Source organism: Elephas maximus, chromosome 1 (genome assembly GCF_024166365.1).
Source record: "Elephas maximus indicus isolate mEleMax1 chromosome 1, mEleMax1 primary haplotype, whole genome shotgun sequence".
Classification (NCBI taxonomy): Eukaryota; Metazoa; Chordata; class Mammalia; order Proboscidea; family Elephantidae; genus Elephas; species Elephas maximus.
Window position 1 is genome coordinate 12,214,367 of NC_064819.1, and position 19,606 is coordinate 12,233,972.

The 19,606-nt window shown below is 39.1% G+C and overlaps 1 protein-coding gene across 8 annotated transcripts in view; it reads right to left on the reverse strand.

Moving 5' to 3' along the window:
- The window catches only part of GOLGB1 (golgin B1), an 81,051-nt gene that overhangs the window by 31,449 nt on the left and 29,996 nt on the right, over positions 1 to 19,606 (reverse strand). For all 8 annotated transcript variants that reach the window (XM_049877703.1, XM_049877712.1, XM_049877695.1 and 5 more), the window contains 5 exons: positions 18,165 to 18,567; positions 16,896 to 17,011; positions 10,302 to 10,416; positions 7,367 to 7,440; positions 783 to 5,974 (listed from right to left, as the gene is read on the reverse strand). In XM_049877703.1, coding sequence (XP_049733660.1) covers positions 783 to 5,974; positions 7,367 to 7,440; positions 10,302 to 10,416; positions 16,896 to 17,011; positions 18,165 to 18,567 — 5,900 coding nt within the window. The remainder of the gene's footprint in view (positions 1 to 782; positions 5,975 to 7,366; positions 7,441 to 10,301; positions 10,417 to 16,895; positions 17,012 to 18,164; positions 18,568 to 19,606) is intronic.

The window sequence follows — 19,606 nt, forward strand, 5'->3', positions numbered from 1 at the left end:
CAGCACAATATAAATAAATAAATAACACTTTCTCTTATTTTGCTTTACTTTGCTTGAGACAAACTAATGTCTGGCCCTTTAAGGAATAACGCTGGTATGAGAGACAGTGAGGAAACCTCTAAATTAGAACTGAGGGAGCCCATTAGAAGACGTGGAGGCATGCAAAGGGTGGGGGACATTGTTAGTTCTTGGGCTTGAAAGTGATATCATAAAAGTGAAGTTTGAGGAAAATAAGTGTTAGCAGGCATATGCAGTAAGATTGATGTAAAATATGGAGACCATTTAGGCGGCTAAGGCAATAATTTAGGTGTACTGTGGTAAAAAATCCAGGCAAGAGTAGTGAAAGAGAGAAATCTAAGAGACCTCTCAGAAGCAAGATGGGAAGAGAAGCAGATGCAAATTTTTTATGTTAATGTGAATTTTTTATGTTAATGCAAACAATAGCAGGAGGTTATTTGGCAAGGGGGGAAAAAGTAGAAAGTGAGAGATAATATTTCTTCTGAGGGAAACCCTGGTGGCGTAGTGGTTAAGTGCTGCGGCTGCTAACCAAAGGATTGGCAGTTTGAATCCGCCAGGCGCTCCTTGGAAACTCTATGGGGCAGTTCTGCTCTGTCCTATAGGGTCCCTATGAGTCGAAATCGACTCGACGGCACTGGGTTTGGTTTTTTTTTTTTTTGGAAGCAATTTAAGCCAAAATTGTTACTTACAGAGACTTCTTTGCCTCCAATTAAAACTGGAGGAGCAGCTACCACGTAAGTAAAGCAAATACTTTATTCGTTTACCTGGAAATGTTGATTTTCAATTCCTCCATATGGATGGACATCTGCCTAAGCTGATCCTTTAGAACGCTGCAATTCTCCTCTTTGAGTCTAATTTCATCTTCTTTGGTTTGAATGGCATCACTGAACTTCCTCTCCCATTTCTTGGCTTCATCTATCACCCTGTCCCGATCGTCCTGGAGGGAAGACATGCTCTTAGTGAAGGCTGCAAGCTGGGCCACGGTGCTGTCCAAGTTTTCCTGAAGCTGCTTAACTTCCATGTCTTTCTTGTTCAAAGTAACCTGAATCTCTCCAAAAGTCTCTTCCAAGTGTACTTTGTCGCTACACAAAGCATCCAGTTTCTCTTGCATATTCTTCTTTTCTTTCAGGTGCTTATCTTCTGCCTGCTCCAGTCTTCGCTCAAGGTCATCGTCCTTTTGTTTCATTTGGCTTTTGACTAATTCTTTATTTGACTGAAGTTCCTTTTTCAACTTAAGATTGTCTGCTAGGACTCGAGCTGCTTCACTTTGAGTGTCATCTAGCAACACCCTGAAGCTAGCTAACTCTGCTTGTGCCTTCTTACGGAGCTCATCTGCTCGGGCTAGATTTTCTTTGCATACTTCCAAGTCCTTTTGGGACTCGGACTGAACAAACTCTAGGGCCTTAACAGTTCTCTCCAGGGTGCTGATTTTCTCTTGATACCTGATGCAGTCCTTCTGCAACTGCTTCACTTCTTGCTGCTTCTGTTTTAACAGCTCCTGAAGCTCCTTCGCGTGGCTTTTACTGCCGGGTTCTTTCTGGGCACCTTGTATTTTCTCCAGATATTCTTTTCGGATTTCTGATTCCACCATACTTTTTTCCTTGACTAACTGCTGCTTTTCTTCTTCCAGTTCACTCACACACTTTTTAAGATTCTGCATTTCAGATTCCAGTTGCTCATTTTTTATTTGGGCATCTGTCACATCCTGATAATAATTTCCAATGCTTCCGTTAAGTTCTGCCAACTGGTTCATGAGCCTCTCCTCCAAATCGTCCTTCTCTTCTTCCGCGGTCTCCTTCAATTTGGTAACTCTGGAGAGCTCTTCCTGGATTTGCTGATTCAACAAGGTCATTTTGGTTACTTCTTCCTGAAGTATTTTTAGTTCACCATCCTTTGACGATATTTGACTCAGGAAAGTATTTTTCTCATTTTCTAATGTCTGACGAAATTCCTTTTCTTTACGCTTCTCCTTCTCTAATTCCGCAATGCTTTCTTTGAGCTGATCAATCTGCTGTCGGTAGTTATTAATTTCACCACGTGAGCTGATGTTCTCACTTATGTCAGGATCGATCTCGGCACTGTTCTCCGACAGAACGGGTACTGAGTATTCAGGCCTTGTGCTCATACTCAGAGAGTCCTGCTCTTTAACGTCATCTGTCACCGACTGTGTTGCCTCTTCAATAATATCCACTTGGTTATCCTGTTTCTCAGTGGCTTCTGGGCTAGCTTGTTTGGATACATTATCTTCCATCTGATGCTTTAAATCTTGAACCTGTTGACTTAGAATGTCCTTCTCGGTCATTATAGTTTCAAAGTCCTTAGAAAGGGTTTTATATTCCATTCTGACCCTTTCTAGTTCCTCCTTCATATTGGAATTGGAAGAAAGAAGTGCTTCCATACATTCTTTAGATGTGTCTCCCACAGGGTGGCCCTCTGCTCTCAGCCGGTCATTCTCTTCTTCTAGCTCTAGGATTTTCTGTTGTTTAGATTTAGCAAACTTTCTCATCTTTTCCTTCATCTCCTCCATTTCCTGTTCAGCTTCCTGCAACTGCTTTTCTGTCTCTTTCTTGCTTGCTTCTGTGCTTCTCAGCTTGCCATATAATTCTTGCTTTTCTTGCCTCACGGCTTCTACCACATGCTGAATCCTTTCTGCCTCATTACTGACATTCTCATAGGACTGTAGAAGAATTTCATACTCTTTCTGTAGCTCCTTGTGCTTCTCTTGCCACTCGGTGTTTTCTGCAATCTGAGAACATTTCAAAGACTCAATTTCCTTCAGTAAGTTTTCTTTGTCTTCAGTAAGACCCTCCAGAGCTAGCTTCAGACTTTCACAAGAGCCATTGAGATTTTGATTTTCTAGTAAAGACCTGTCCATTTCTGCAATGAGTTTGTCTCTCTCTTCCTGAAGAAGAACTAACCTTTTTGAGAATACATCTTTTTCTTTATTTTGAGCAGAAGCTTGGTTTTCTACATCTGCCAGAGACTTGGTAAGACGTTCAATGGTATCTCTGGCCAGAGACAACTCCTCTTGGAGACCTTTGTTTTCTTTCAGTGCTTCTTTCCGGGAAATAAGGGCAGCTTGAAGTTTCCTCTGTATTTGGTGCTTTGCTTTACCTTCTTTTTCACTTTCTTCTACCTTTTGCTTCATTTCACTAAGTTCCACCTGTAACTGCTTTATCTTTTCATCACGCTCTTTGGTTTGCATCTCCAGTTGCATATGTAAAGCCTTAATTAACTTCTCTTGTTCTATCGTGTCTGTCTTAACTTTGGTAAAGATTTCCTCTTTCTCACTAAGTTGTCCAGAAAGGTAGCTAACTTCTTCTTCCTTTTCGCTTACGAGTCTTTGCAGCTCGTCTAGCGCAGGCTGTAATTCTCTGAGATGTTCTAATCCAGCGATTTCTAGTTGACTGCTTTCCAGTGTCCACTTCAGGCTTTCTGCACGGGCCTCAGCTTCACTGGCTGCTATCTTCAGACTCTGGATCTCTAAAACCTGTTTATTTATCTGCTCTCGTAACTGAAATGCCTCATCTGATTTTTTAGCAAGCTCACTTGTCGTAGAACTAACCTTCAGTTCTAACTCCTCTTTCTCAACCTGTATTTCTTTCAGTTCAGCCTTAATCTGCTCAATAGAAGTATTGCTTTGCAGAATATTTGCTTCTTCAGGCTGAGATGGCAAGTCTGGACCCAAGGAGGACTCTGAAACAGGATGGATGAGTTGTTGCTCTGTAGCTTTGAATACAGGATCCTCTAAACCTTGAGTGGAAGAACTTGATTCCACCTGATCAATGCCTGGTAAAGACTCCCTTATTTGAATCTGGAGTTGTCTTAGCTGCTCTCCAATGTTCTCCTTGTCCTTGCTTTGCTCGTCGAACTGTTCTTGCAAGCGATTATAGTCATCTTTCTGTTGCTTTAGCTCCTCCCTGAGATGTCTTTCTTTCTCCTGTGCCTTTTTTAGAATCACCTTGCGTGAGGCTAACACTTCCTGTAGCTTCTTTTGAAGCTGCTCCTTTTCTTTTTCAAGGTCCAATATCTTTCCTTCCAGTTCTGGTTTCCACTGTTCTCCACCACCTGCATCAGCTGGACTGATCACCACTTTTTCTTTCACAGGTGCTGCTGAGTCTCCATCACCTGCATCCTTGTTACTGGTGGTTAATTTTTGGATAATTGCTTGGTTTTCAGTGATCTGTGCTTGGAGCAAATCTATTAGGTTTGTCTTATCTTGCAAGTTCTGATTCATCCGTTTCACTGTGGCCTGTAACTCTTCTTCAGCTGCCACCTTTTCTTCCAAATCCTTCCTTACACGCTCCAGTTCTACTTCTTTCTCAGATATTGTCTGCTTTAAGGAAATTTCTATTTCTTGGCACTTAGAACTCACATATTTTTCTGAGTCTTCTTTGTTCTCTTTATCTTCTTCCATTTCCCTCTTCTCATTCGCATTAAGTGGGACCTCTTTCCTAGATTCATCCCTCACTTTGGCCAATTCCTCTTCTAATCTACTGACTTTTTGTAGAAGTTCCTTTCTGTTAATAAGAGCTGCTTGGAGCTTTCTCTTTCTCTGCTCACTTTCTTTCTTTAGAAGGTCTAATTCATGCTGAAGTTCTTCTTTACTTGTTAGCCCTGCTGGATTCAACTCATCATGATTATTTTTAAGGCCAGAAACAACTTCTTTAACTTCTTCTACCTGCTCTTTTTTTGCTTCTTCAGCTTTGGATAACAAATTCAGCTGTTCTTTAAGAGTCTTAATTTCAACTCCAAGAGAAAACTTCTCTTCATTAAGCTGAACCATTTTCTCAGTCATACTGAAGCTTATTTCTGTCACCTGCTGATCCTTCTCCTTGATGGTTTGTTGGAGGGTTTCCACATCTTTTTTTTTCTCTAATAAAAGGTGATCCAGTTTTGCTATTTCAAGTTCCTTCTGCGAAAGAGCATGTGAAAGTCCTTCCATCTTATTTGAGATATCCCTCAAATGTTCTTCCGCCTCAAGTACTTCATTTTCCTTCTTCTGCAGCTGGCTCTGCACACTTTTAATCAGTGTACTCTGCTGAGAAAACTGAAGCTGCACATCATCTAGTTCATTTTGTAAAACTTCAATTTTCATGTCTTTCGATTTGGTTTCTATGCTAAGACTGTGGATCTGTTCAGTGAGCAAGTTGTGATGAGCAGTCTGGCTCTCATAGTCTAGTTTTCTTTGCTTTTCTGCTTCTGCAAGATTTGCTTCCAGTTGTTGTATCTGAGCCTTCAGTTCTGTCACTACACTGAGTTCCTTCACCTGAGAAAGGAGCTGGTCTCTTTCTTTGGACAAAGCAGTGAACGCACTGCTTGTGTTTTCAGCATTTTTCTTAAACTCCTCAATCAACTGGGTTAGCTTGTTTATTTCCTTTGCTTTCTCATCTAAATTTTTTTCATAGATTTCTTCTGCTTTATGAAAGTTTATCTCAAGCTCTGAAATTTGACTTTTTAACTCTTTTAACTCATCCTGCTGATGCTGACTAATATCCGGTACCACAGAAGGGGATTTATCAACAGCGTCCTGCTTGGTTAATTTCAACTCAATTCCAGTGTCATTGAAAGATACTTCTTCGGATGTTCTATTTTGATGTTTAGTGCCTGCCTGCTCTTCTTTTTCAATTGCTGGAAGACTATTCTCTTCATTTGACATTAAGTGAAAATTTTGTCCTGTATCTTCAAGTAATACTTTCATTCCAACTGGAGGTATTCCCTCACTCTCCATCTGCTTCATTTCTTTCTGGCCATTGTCCTCCGGGTCCCCCTCAGTCCTTTTGCTCTGTAACTGCATTTTAAGAAATGCAATCTCCTCTTGAGCTTCTTTCATTTCCAATAGTAAAACTGATAATTCTCTGTGTTTCTGGGAAAATGTGTTCTCTAGGACATCTTGTCCACGTTCCTCAGTAGAAGAGTTGCTCTTGTTGAGCCTGGTATTATCAACCATGCTGATCTATTAAAAGAAAAGAAAGAAAAAAGCTTCAATCGATTGTTGTATACAAAGAAAGAGCCTCACTAAAAACTGGTATTTGTTGCACTTTCTAAGGCCTGAAACTTTTCAGTCCAAACCGTTTTCCTCTGATAGAACTGCTAAATATTTTTAAAATCCGTTGTGATTTCCCAGATTGGACCTCTGAGGGTGCTCTGTCAATCCTGCACTGTGGTCAAGCCATGTTCGTAAGACCTAAGAAAATCTGGAATTTATTTTCTAGATATTCCTTATTTGGGAAAACAGTTTTTTCTTCACATTACAACTTCTGCTTGTTTCTCCTAAGAACTGCTTAAAAAGGAAAAGGGAAGCAGGAAATAAGCTAAATCTTTGTTTCAATCCACACAAAGGTGGAAATTATGGAATTCCTCTTCCTAAACTATCCACGGAAATGAGAAAGTTGAAAATATTAGATAAGATAGCCTTAACAGACAAGCAGATTATCAAAGATGTGGTGAAACCCCTGTGAAATTGTTCACTACAGAGTAGTAAATAAACACAAGTAAGCCCATGTATATCTTGCTTATTGGTTACTCTACCCCGACAACAAGTACTACAATTTTCAAAATTTAGTCCCCTTTTGACAACTTTGTGAACAGAGCATCAGTGTCTCTAGGAAAAAGTACTCACAGATGCCCTATTAAAAAAGCCATGCCCTATAGGACAGAGTAAAGCTGCTTATAGGGTTTCCAAGAAGCAACCGGTGGATTCAAACTGCTGACCTTTTGGTTAGCAGCCTGAGCTCTTAACCACCACGCCACTAGAGCTCCACTGAATATAAGCAAGCAGATGATTCAGTTAAGGAGCTTCATTATCAAGGTTCTTTATGACTCTTATCAATGACTTCTTAACTGGAAGGCCACAAATACTTTAACACAATAATGATCTTAAACCAACAGAATGTTATTAAAGAGCCATACATTTCTTTTAATAATTCTCAGGTCATAAAAAACACATCATTCTCCAAAGATAGGCTTTTCATACAATTCTAATAAAACTGCAAATTGAGGGAGAAAAAACAAACAACATACACCAACAATAAAAAACAGGAGATTCCATCTACTCTCTTCATCTCTTCATGAAGTTAAGATAAAGGGTAGTCTAGTATGGAAATGGGTATCACACTCCAAATACGTGGCTAATGTACTGGCTGGGCAAATGAAGAATTCCAAATATTCAAAAACAAATGACAGTAAATGACAAATAATAACCATTATGGATCTCTTAAACAGATCTCATTCTTTAGGTGACGCAATTCCTTTGTCAACATTAGAAAATCATGAAATTGTTTGGATTGGAAGCCACTTCCTCTTAAGCCAGTTCCTATTCTGGTGATTTTAAGAGTGTATCACTTACCTGGCTGTCTTCTTTCTCTGCCTTTCCAGCTCTATTCTGAGCCTCCATGAGGGTAATTTGAGAAGACAGTTTTTCTGAAAGTTACAAAATAAATACCTTTAGGTTATATATATGGAGTATTTAAAAAAACAGACGTTATTATGTGTGAGGCTATTTGAGATGCATGAAATAATCAAGAGAAAAGAAATAGACAAAATAGTTTGGAGGAGATAAAAGGTTTATTTTATTCAAATAAAGAAGTAGCAAGAGGAGATGAAAACACGAACTGTGAAATAGAATGGTACTAGGTGATGATAAAGAGCCCGAGTGAAGCACAAGTAATGGCTTTAAAAGAGAAGGAAGCCAGAACACGTGACATGAAGCAGCTATTTTTGCAGCATAATCTGGGACTTCTAGGGCAATATATCTGCTTTATTTATCCATAATCCTGCTGTGTTCATAATATACATTTTTACATTAATGTAGCACTTATAATTTGTTGATGCTCTTTCACATATATTCATAAATACAACAAATTTTAGTACTACAAGGCAACTATCCAATCTCATGTCATCAGAGAAATGACATGACTGCTGAGTTTATACAGCTAGTTCACAGACAGCTGGGATTTGAGTCCAAATCTTCCAAGGTCTGCCTCCATGTTCTATTAAAATGTGTATATCTAAAAGGGGTAGAGATCACTTGAAGGATAAGAATATTGAGTATTAGTATGTCTTCAAAGAGCTTATATTCTTCCTAAGATATGCACTTACAGAAAAAGCAGTATATTTCTACAGTACATTCATATGACCCACACAGGCCCTCTATAATTTGACCCTACTTCTTCTCCAGTCTCCTCCTCTTGCACTGTCCCTTTATTCATCACCCTCCACAAACACTGGCCGCCTTTCTTTTCTGCAAACCTATCAACATTTTGCTAGGCAAGCTCTTTGTATGGCTATTCCCTTTTCATCATTCAGGTTTCCAGTCCTCCGAGAGGCCTTCCCCTAACCCCTAACCACTCTGCACCACGCATACCTGCAGTTTTATTTAATAAACTGCACCTTGTTTTATTACTTATGTTTTTTATAGTTTATACAGATACATTTTAATTATATATATATTGATTTATTAAAACATCCAGTCTTATTTTTTTCCTAATACTTATCGCTCTCTGAAATTTCATAGCCTATCATAAACATGTTTAAGACCTGTCTTCCTATCTAATACTTTAGCTCCGTGTCACGTTCATAGCAGTATCCCCAGCAATCCGAACAGTGCCTACCACATAGGAAAGGCAATACAGCTATGAGAAGAAAGAAGGGATGAAGGATAGCCCCGAAACAAATGAATATAAGAGTGTATATGATGTATGCAGATACGTCAAGAGATATTTGAGGAAGGGGCACAGTGGTAGAAATGGCAGTGACGAAGGTGAGTCACATAAAACCCAGCACTAAAGCCAAGGTAACCCATGAGACTAAACATAAAGACTAAGTTTATTCCAAATTCCACAGGTTGATTAAAGTAGAAAATTTTGCAGAAAACCTTAAGGGAAAAGAGAAGAGAATGGAACTCATATATTCCCTATAGCCATACGAAGGCATGTGAAAGGGACAGGAACTGTTTGCAAAACTGTAAAATAAGCATCATGGGTAGCATCTCAAAGAAGTGCTCTGAATGAACTCAATAATGAGCTGACTTTGAGGTGTTATTTATTACCAATGGTGGAAATATTCCAGGAGAGGTGTACAGTCCCAGTTTAGAGCTCAGTGGAAAACTCTAAAGCAATTCAGTTGGAAAAAATTCGCCTTAGATTTTAAGAAATGATCAAACTACTTGTGTATTCATTCTTACTTCTAGAGGTCAAAGCGTAGTTAATCCAGGATGAATAAGATCAGTAAAGCACTATCAATTATACGCTACTAAATCCAGGAAGTCCTGTGTAGCAGGGGATAAATGGAGGGAGGTATGTCTCCATTCCTACTGACTGCACACACACAGTCCAAAAGCATAAAACGACAGATTTAGTTTAGTCCAACAAAACACTTTTCAGCAGCTACTACTTGCCAGGTACTAAATTAGTTCTTGGTAAAGAAAAGATTAAAAAAAAAAAAGGACAGTTCCTGCCTTTGAAGAGCTTATACTTAATCTTTGAAGTGTTTATTTACTGTAGTAAAAAGAGAGATATATAAAGATAATTTTAATACAATATTAAAGGTATGTAAAAATGTATTTAACCCAGCTTTTGGGGATCAGGATGAACTTCCTAAAAAAGATAATGCCCTAGTTGAGGCCTGAAAGATAAGGTGGAATTAATCGGGCTAAAGAAAAGGGGTGGGCTTCTAAACAGGGTATAGCATGGGCAAAAACCAAAATGGTTCCTACCTTTGAACGATCCTTTATTTATACTAATCTGTCTTACCTTACCCCACGAAATTATTACAAAGAATGTCCTTCCTTCATTTTGCCTATTTAAAATTTCATCATCTTTTTAATGTCCTATTCAAACCACACTTCCCAGAATATAACTTGACCACTCCAAAACAAATATAACACAGAAACCCTGCAGCATTTATAGACCATATGGCAAAATGTTAGACATATATAAACACTGGAGCCCTGCCACAGTGGTTAGGAGCTCAGCTGCTAACTAAAAGGTAGGTAGTTCGAATCCACCAGCTGCTCCTTAGAAACCTTATGGGGCAGTTCTACACTGTCCTGTAGGGTTGCTATGAGTTGGGATTGACTTGACAGCAACAGGTTTTATGTAAACACTGGGATGTGGTCTAATTGTTTAATATATATTAGTCTTATCATCTATAACTACCAGCTCTGCTCTCCAAGATCTTTATTACCAGAGGATCTACAGTTATACATATAAAGTACAGTGATAAAAATCAAGGCACTCTGAGAGATAAAAACACAGAGAATTATGGTTTTCATTTATACATACCATTGTCAGCTTTTAGCAACTCCAATTCCAGAGAGCTAAGGAGCAAGGCTCCCTTTTCATTCTCTAGTTCCACCACTCTGTTCTGCAGAGAGGCAATATTCTCCTCAGTGACTGCCTACATTGTAGAAAGACAACAAATTAATGATTTACCAATGAAAAGCTCTCACACTAACGCCCAGACAGCCTCCAGCATTTTTGTTTTCTAAAAGTTCTCCAGCCACGAAAATACTTTAAAAATAGCATTTACTGATCTGCCTAGGTGATAGTCGAAGTAATGTTTTTTTACCTGAAGGGAAAAAGTGAAGTAAATATTTAACACAAACCCAGGATACTACTGTTTGCATTTAAGACTGAAACCTGGATTTCAAAGACAGAAATATTAGGTCTATTATGGAAGAATAGACCTAATATTTCTGTCTTTGGAAGAATGGAAACCCTGGTGGCATAATGGTTAAGTGCTACGGCTGCTAACCAAGAGGTCAGCAGTTCGAATCCGCCAGGCACTCCTTGGAAACTCTGTGGGGCAGTTCTACTCCGTTCTATAGGGTCACTATGAGTCAGAATCAACTCGATGGCAGTGGGTTGGATTAAGGAAGAATAACGGTTTCAAGTAAACAAACAATGTTATAAGATTAGATTAATGTCGCCAAGTATCAGGGTCTCTCTCCTGAAGGACAATGAACATGAAGAAAGCCTTACCAAAGAGGAACAGAGACAAAAGTAACAGGTGCCCCTAAAGAAAGAGAGAAGAACCACAATTTTCCCCCAAGTATCATAAAAATTCTCTTGCACTTAATTTATGCCTCCAGAATATTTGCTTTTCCTAACGAGTGGTAAATATCTAATTATGCCATATCTTTACTTTTATATCTTTTTACACTTTATTCTTCTGCAAAGGGATAATTCTATACAATTTTTCATAAAATTACATTTCAGAGCCATGAAGGTCTTTAGAGCACACTTAGCCATTCATCTGATGAGGAAAAAAATGGCAAGGGGTGAATTTAGCGTTTTTGTAGTTTTTACCCTGAAGGATATTTACGGTTTGCACTATATAGGGCAAGCAAAATTCTGATAGAAAAGCCCCAGGTCTTTCTGGCTTAAAGGATGACAAGACAGTTTGTCAGAACGTAACAGGAAAAATCATAGAGAAGAGAATGTCAGAGAAAGGGAGCCCCAAATTCTATGTCTAAACTCAGCTCAAATCTCCAGCTAAATGATGAACTATATATCTGCAAGGACTTGGAAGCAGTACAGCTAAGGCAAAAATAACTCAGCTGAATCTGAGTGGCTGCCCACCAGCTCCAGCACTTGTAGTGTGAATCCACAAAAATTACTGGCTCATAAAAAATAATCAAATCCTCCAGAAAAATGTAATAGAATCTAGAGTCTTGAGAAGAAAGCTTTCACAACATCCAGGATTCAATATAAAATCATTCATTACACAAATAAATATGGACATGTAACCCATTCTCAAAGGAAAAAAAAGTCAACAGAGCCTAACTTCAAGATGATGCAGATTTAGCAGTTAACAAGGATTTTAAAGAATTTTTTAATAACTTAAAACTTAACTTAAGCATAGGCTCAAGGACATAAAGGAAAAGATACTCACAATGGATGAAAAGATAAGAGATCCTAGCAGAGACAAAGAAAGTAACTATAAAATAATGAGTCAATCTGAAATTCTAGAAATAAAAAACAGAATACCCAAAATGAAAAATTCAATGGATGGGCTTCACAGTAGAACACAGATGATGAAAGAAAATGTTGGTGAATGTGAAGACAGAGCAATAGAATTATCCAATCTGAAGACTGAAGAAAAAAAGTAGATTAAAAGAAAATGAACAGAGCCTCAGGGATCTGTGGAACAATATTAAAAAATTCAATATACATAGCATTGAGATGCTTGAGAAGAAGAGAGAATGGGGCAAGGAAATTATTTTGAAGAAACAGTGACCCCAAATTTTCCTAACAAGTTTTTACATGCCAGAAGCTCAACTAAAATTGGGCAGAAAAGTTACAAAGGAAACCACAAGTAAGTACATCACACAAAGATTAAAAAAAAAAGTCTTAAAAGAGGACAAGAAAAAAAAAATCTGTACTCTATACATACATACAAGGGAATAATAATTTGACTGACTACTGATCAATTACTGAAAAAAGTATAGGCCTGAGACAGTAAAACATCTGTAAGTGCTAAAAAAGCAAACAAACAAAAAGTCAATCCAGAACTATATATCCAGTAAAAATAACATCCAAGAATTAAAGCAAAATAAAGACATTTTTAGATAGGAGAAAACAGAGAATTTCATCACCAGCATACTTGCACTACAAGAAATACTACAGGACATTCTAGAGGCTGAAGGAAAATGATACCAGATGGAAACTTAATCATCAGAGACGAAAAAAGACCACTGCAAATGGTCAGGATGTAGATAAATATTAAAGTCAATGTTTCCCTCTCAGTTTCTTTATACACATAAATCTTAAAATCATGCTCTGGGGTTTAAAATTTTTGTTAATATAATACTTACGCAACTACAGTATAAAGAATAAGGTAAGGGTAAATGAGTACAAAGTTTCTACATTTTAAGTGTAGTGGTATTCTATTAACTGTAAGAAGAATGAAAAGTTCAGGATGCATATTACACTTCCTGGAGCAATCACTTAAAAATTTTTGTAAAAAGATAGCTAAAGTCCAATAGAGGTTTTTTACTTCCACCGAAGATGAAGTATCGTGGAATGGATTTATCCTCCCACCTGGAATAACCAAAAAATAATAATAATGATACAATAGTTTCAAAATAATGGATATCAGGCAACTAATGACAGTGATCCCAGAGAGATGGGAAACAAATGAGGTGAGCCCTACAACTGGTCAACGCCTTGGGAGAGTTTCCAGCGGGAGCCCAGGCAGAGCCTAGCATAGTCCCTGAGTTAGGAGATAGAGCTGAGTCAAAGCTAGAGTTTGCAGAACAGAGTACCAGATAGGATAGAGCACAGAAAAACCTGAAAAACCTGGAGATTTTCATAGGCCAATTTACGGCCTACAGAGTTTGCTGCCTCAGCCTCCATTAATTCCTCCTAGTCACCCTTTCATCTGGTTTCTGACATAACCATTCCTATTTTATCACACAGCCCCTCAAGAGTAGCAAAAGTAAATAAATAGATAAAAACACCCACTGCCATAAAGTTAACTCCACTCATAGTGACCCTATAAGACAGCATACAACTGCCGCATAGGCTTTCCAAGGCTGTAAATGTGTACGGAAGCAGGCTGCCATATCTTTCTCCTGTGGAGCGGCTGGTGGGTTTGAACCACTGACCTTTTGCTTAGCAGCCGAGCACTTAACCACTGCACAACCAGAGCTCCTCTCAAGAGTGGTAGTCTCTAACTGGCTTCCCCCCGGCATGTCCCATACACTTTCCTGTGATAGCGGTCCATTACTACCTTAAATAACCCAGTCTCTCAACAGCTGTATTTACTCCTTGCCCCTCCTGGCCATGCCACATACTGGTGTCCATGATTAAAACTTCTCCCTTTTCTCACGCTAATGCGTTAGAAACTTTTTAACCAATCAATAAGACTTCAGCATGTGCTAACTCCGAGACCCCACCCTGCCTGCCACACATAAGCCCTCTCCTACAATTCCAACAAGGAGCCCTGGTAGCACAGTGATTAAGCACTCAGCTGCTAACCCAAAAGTCAGTGGTTAGAATCCACCGGATACTCCAAGGGAGAAAGATGTGGCAGTCTGCTCCCACAAAGATTACAGTCCTGGAAACCCTATGGGGCACTTCTACTCTGCCCTACAGGGTCACTCTGAGTCAGAATCGACTCAATGACAATGGGTCAAGACAATTCCAACTTGTTGCTTTGTCCCCATGTGCACCCCCTGTCTGGCCCTGTGTCAAGGTGTGCTGCAGTTTCCTCCCTGGGACCTATGAGTACTAAATTCTACTGTTTCCTAGCCTTCCTGCGTGAGTTTCACTTTCTCGAGCCACATCTGAGTCAAACTTAATACAGAGATCTGCAGAGGGTCCCCAGTGAGTATGCAGCAGAGTACAGAGCAGCACGTGAGTACATGGAAACTACCCAAAAAGGCTGGGGGAAAATAGCTGAAGAGATTAGAAAACAGCACACACAATTAGAGACTGGTGCTCACACAGGGCTTGAAAGAGTGCCTGTTCCCAGAGCCAAGTGTGAAAAACTCATGCATGACAGCCACTGAGGAGACTGCTCAGCAAAGTCTTGCCTCAGTAGTAAGGAGTGATTAGTTGTAGCCTAAGCATTGCCTACCAAATCAAAGAGATAAGATCTAAAAGGACCAAACATTTCCCAAGTAACTACATCCCCCAAAAAGCTCTGAAATATTAATGCGAATACAAAAATATCTAGTACCCGTGATGTCGATGACCAGTCAAAGATAACCAGGCATGCAAGGAAGCAGAGACTATAAGGCATAATGAAGAGAATAATCAAACAATTAAAGCTAACCCTGGATTGGTACAGATGTTAAAAGTAAAAGGTAAGAACATTAGAACAGTTGTTACAGCTACATTCTACATATGCAAAAAGTCAGGTAAAAACACGGATGGTATTTTAAAAAGCATAAATTGAATTTCTAAAGAAGAAAATTATAATGTGTGAAACTAAAAAAAAAAAATACAATTGGATTAATGACATATTAGACACCGCAAAAGATTAGTAAACTTGAAGAATAATAGGAGTTATAGCTAATAAGCCAACAAAAGGGAAAAAACAGAAACATCAAAAAGTATTCAACCAATTTTCAAAAAGGAAGAAAAAGTAAAATAAGCTAAGAGGGCAGTTGGAGCAAATAGGAAACAAAGAGCAAGGTGTGAGACCAATTACATAAGTGAGTCAAAATGGCCTCGGCATATTGGCCCTGGAGTATTCATTTTTTCTTAACAAGTTGAGGCCTATTAGCCCAAAAAGCCTGCTGGCACCAAACTCAAATTTGTATACATCCAATTGTTTCAAAAATAGCCCAGATAAGCAGATTCTTAAGCCACTTTGAGCTTGCCTGTTTAACATATCCAACATCTGCTAATCCGAGATAAGATAAACCCTATGGTTATAAGGACCGTAGGATGTTGGGGTCTTCAGAGCTCCCTGACCCAGTGACTCCCCCCACTGCTGCAGGAGGTCATCACTTAGTGACACACAAGCTCCTCTTCCTTGGGAGCCTCCACGTTCTCTTCCCCTTCTGGTGGGCCCTGTGCTGCTGCTTGCCTCAGGGAAACGACCCGTGGTGGGGACTGCCCCCTGCACGCAGCTGAAGCTGGCTCCAACGAACTGCTTCTTGTGTAATACTATCTTGTGATCATCTTTTTCCTCGATCAGCCCCGAATTCTCTTAAACTCACTATAGAGATGTAAAGCTAAATATATCAATAATCACAACAAATGTAAATGAATTGAGAATGGGAGAATAGAAGAGACTGGAAAGTCTAGGTGCTAGAAATGAGGAAATGAAAAAGAAAAAAAAAATTTTTTTTAATCCGTGTCTTCTTCAGACTGAAGAACCGATGCGTTTGAATTATGGTGTTGCTGAAGAATATTGAATATACCACAGACTGCTAAAAGAATGAACAAATCTGTCTTGGAAGAAGTTCAGTCAGAGCGCTCCTCAGAAGCAAGGATGGCGAGACTTCGTCTCACGTACTTTGGACATGTTATCAGGAGGGATTAGTCCCTGGACAAGGACATGATGCCTGGTAAAATAGAGGGTCAGTGAAAAAGAGGAAAACTGTCAACAAGATGGACTGACACACTGGCTGCGATGGTGGGCTCAAGCATAGTAATAACGATTTTAAGGATGGTGCAGGACTGGGCAGTGTTTCATTCTCTTGCGCATAGGATGGCTGTGAGTTGGAACCAACTCAACAGCACCTAACAACAACAACAACAACAACAAGCACTGCCAGGGACCACAGGACTCTGCCAGCCAATAGGTCTGTCCGTCTGGAATAGTATAATCTTACAGTGGTGATGGATGTACCCCATTATCTCACTCTGACACCAGCCAATTAAGATCATCAAATTTACCCCCCTTTATTCTGATATTCCCTCTCAATAGAGCAGCCTTCTGGTGATTACAGTCTAGCTTCCCACAGATAATTTTGTGGAACAAAACAGCCACTTCGGCAATCAAATTTTTTACTGTTAATTAAAAAATGAGAACATTATGATTTCTATAATAGACTTAATGAGTTTAGTTAGACTGAATTGTATACCCTAAGCCTGATCACATCTGAGTCTACCAAAAACAGAACTGTCTTCTGAACTGGGAAAACTGATTGTAAGGTAAAAGTAACGATCTATCTCTGATCCACATTTCTAAGACCTTAGAAACACACCCAAGATCATTTTTATTCTCATTATTAGTTGCTGAGACACTACATTAATGCATTTCATAATTCTTTACATATGGAATTGCCCCCAAAAAGCTTTTTATCAGGTAGGAAAGGCAGGAGGCTTATACTGCTTTCTGGAATAAATCCTCATTAGAAAACCCAACTATAGACAGAACAAACAGATCAGATTCATAAGGAGTTCACACTGGATTACCTGTACGTCCTCAGTAGAAACATCCGGGAGAGAAGTCTGACATGCTGTTTCATGTTTTTCCAAGGTTAGTTTAGTTAGAAATTGGCTAATTTCTTTGGATTTTTCATGGAGCTGATCTAAAGAAAAGGAAATAAATAAGGAGAAAAGGTTTCTGCCTCTAGTCTGAAACTTAGTGAGTTATTATCTTCTATTTTTAGGGACATATCTGTTCAATTACCTTACTTAAAATTGTAATGCCAATGGCAACATTTTTATTTCAACTGTTTAAATGCTCTCGAGGCCCAAAGGGCACCTCAATAAACCATTCATGGACCAAAGAGCACCTCAGGGACCCACACTTCCTTCAGAAGCACAATAAAATAGCCCAAGGCATTTTGAAAAAAAGTTGTTTTCCTTTCCCCCTTGAAAATAGCTTTGCCATTTTTGTTTTATTTTGTCCACTCTCCCCTCAGGTTCTATGGGTTTCTCCAAGATTCCACAGCGTGGTTTTGAAAAAGAACATGGTTCGGTTGTTAAGAGCACAGTGTGCTCAGGTAACACACTGCTCCTGTGTAAGGCCCTCCAGGCTTTTGGTTAATGTTCAGTTCTTCAATACAAATCTTTAACTTAGTAACTCTATGAAAAGTCTTTCCTTTAGATACACACCGATCTATTAACAGAGCTTCTCATTTGACGAAGAGTGGTGAGATGGAGTAGTGGTGTTGAGGGAGTTTCACTTTCAAACTTACAAGCTTCTAAAATGTTTAATTTTTTTGAGACTTATATTGCTTTTATGGTAACACACTTTAAAAAATAAGGTTTCTTTAAACCTTTTTAAAGAGTAAGTTTTCTTTAAAAAAAAATTCTCACCGAAACAAAAAGCATTCAGATCCCTTTTAGATCTAAGGATAACTCCATGCAATTCAGGTCTCCCAACCTAAGTTTCCAATCTGGCTGGGGCTTTCTCCACAAGCTAATGCAAATTCTACTGATTTCTGTTGCTGAACCCTCCAAGCCAGAGTCAACTTTCACACAGCATTCTAATATCTAGCATGTCACTATCAATAGTCTTTAGTACTATAATAACTATAGTGTTAAGCCAGATTATAACTTCAGTCAGAGGCAGGAAAAAAATGCAACAAAGGGCATAGGAAGATGCCTTTCTTAATTATTTCTTTTGATTCAATTGTTTTGAGAAAATGAAAATGTCATTAACAGATCCCTGAAAATCAGAAGTAGGAGCCACTCAGGTGCTAGAGATGTAGGTTTCAAAGGCAATCAAATACTGACCTTCCAGCTGCTGAATTGCCTGGGCTGACTGGACTGACTGTTCGTTCTTCTCTTGGAGGAGCTTGGAATTCTGATCCTTGAGAGTATCACAGGAAGACTGCAGTTCTTGTTTGGTCTGCCGAAGACTCAAAATGTGCGCAGTCTTGTCTTCCATTTCGGCTCTGTACTTCTGCTCCAAGGTTCTGTACTCTGACTCCACTGCAGCCTGGGCTTGGCTTACTTGCTCAAGCTGTTCCAAAAGATTATGCATTTCTTCCTGAAGGCTATGGAAGGATAATTTTCTCTCTGCCACTTCAAGTTCCATCTTTTCCAACAGAGTCTTGGACTCCTGTCTTTCTGTTTCCAGAGTGTTCCTTAAAGTATTTTGCTCAGCCTCCATCTCCTGTAGCTGCTGAAGGAGAACCTAAAAAAAAAAAGATAAACCCTCATGCAGGGCTTCGAACTGGTTCATTCCAATTTGACCTCCTGCCGAGGATTTGCATTTCCACTCCAGATATACTGAATCAGAATCTACAGTTTAACAAGATCCCTGGGTGATTCTTATGTATCTGCTAGTGATTCTTATGTTTATATAAGATGTAAATACCATTACTTTCATTTTACCAATGAAAAATCTGAAGCCTAATGAATCAACCAGGGCAAGTTACTTATCTTCTTTATGTTAGAATTTACCTGTGAAATGAGAATAAAAGTAGTACTTACAGTGTTGTATTTGTAGTACTAGTGTTGTTGTTAGTTGTCATCAAGTCAACTTTGACTCATGGCAACCTGACCCCATGTATGCAGAGTAGAATTGTTCCACAGGGTTTTTAAGGCTGTAGTAACATACAATTTGCTGGAAGTCACAAAGATAGAAAGTGGCACAACTGGAATTTAAAATCAGAATAAACTCGACAGCAACTGGTTTTATAGTCCCTGGGTGGTATGACTGTTACCATGTTTCACTGCTAACCAAAAGGCTGGAGGTTCGAGTCTACCCGGAGGTACCTCAAAAGAAATTCCAGCAATCTACTTCCAAATAAACAGCCACCGAAAACCCTATGGCACACATCTATCTGACACACATGTGGTCACCATGAGTTGGAATCGACTCAATGTTTTTATATGATGAGAGTCAGAGAGGAGCCTCAAGGTCAGGGTATGGGTTTTGTTACAATGGAAGAAATGGGAACATGCTTCTATGCTAGAGAAAAAAGTCCTTCTCAAGAAGAAGAGTTGAAAATTAAGAAGAGAGGAGATGATTTGCTCCAACAGCACTCAGCACCCAGGTGAACAAGTAAAGAATATGAACTGTAGCACTGATTCTGCATCAAGTGTGGCTACTTGGATGTGATAGGACAGGGAACAGGCAATCTAAGGACTGGTAAAAAGAGCAGTCCAAATGGTCAAGCACTGGCCCATATAGGACAGGGAAAGGAGAGAGGTCAAGAAATAACTAATAC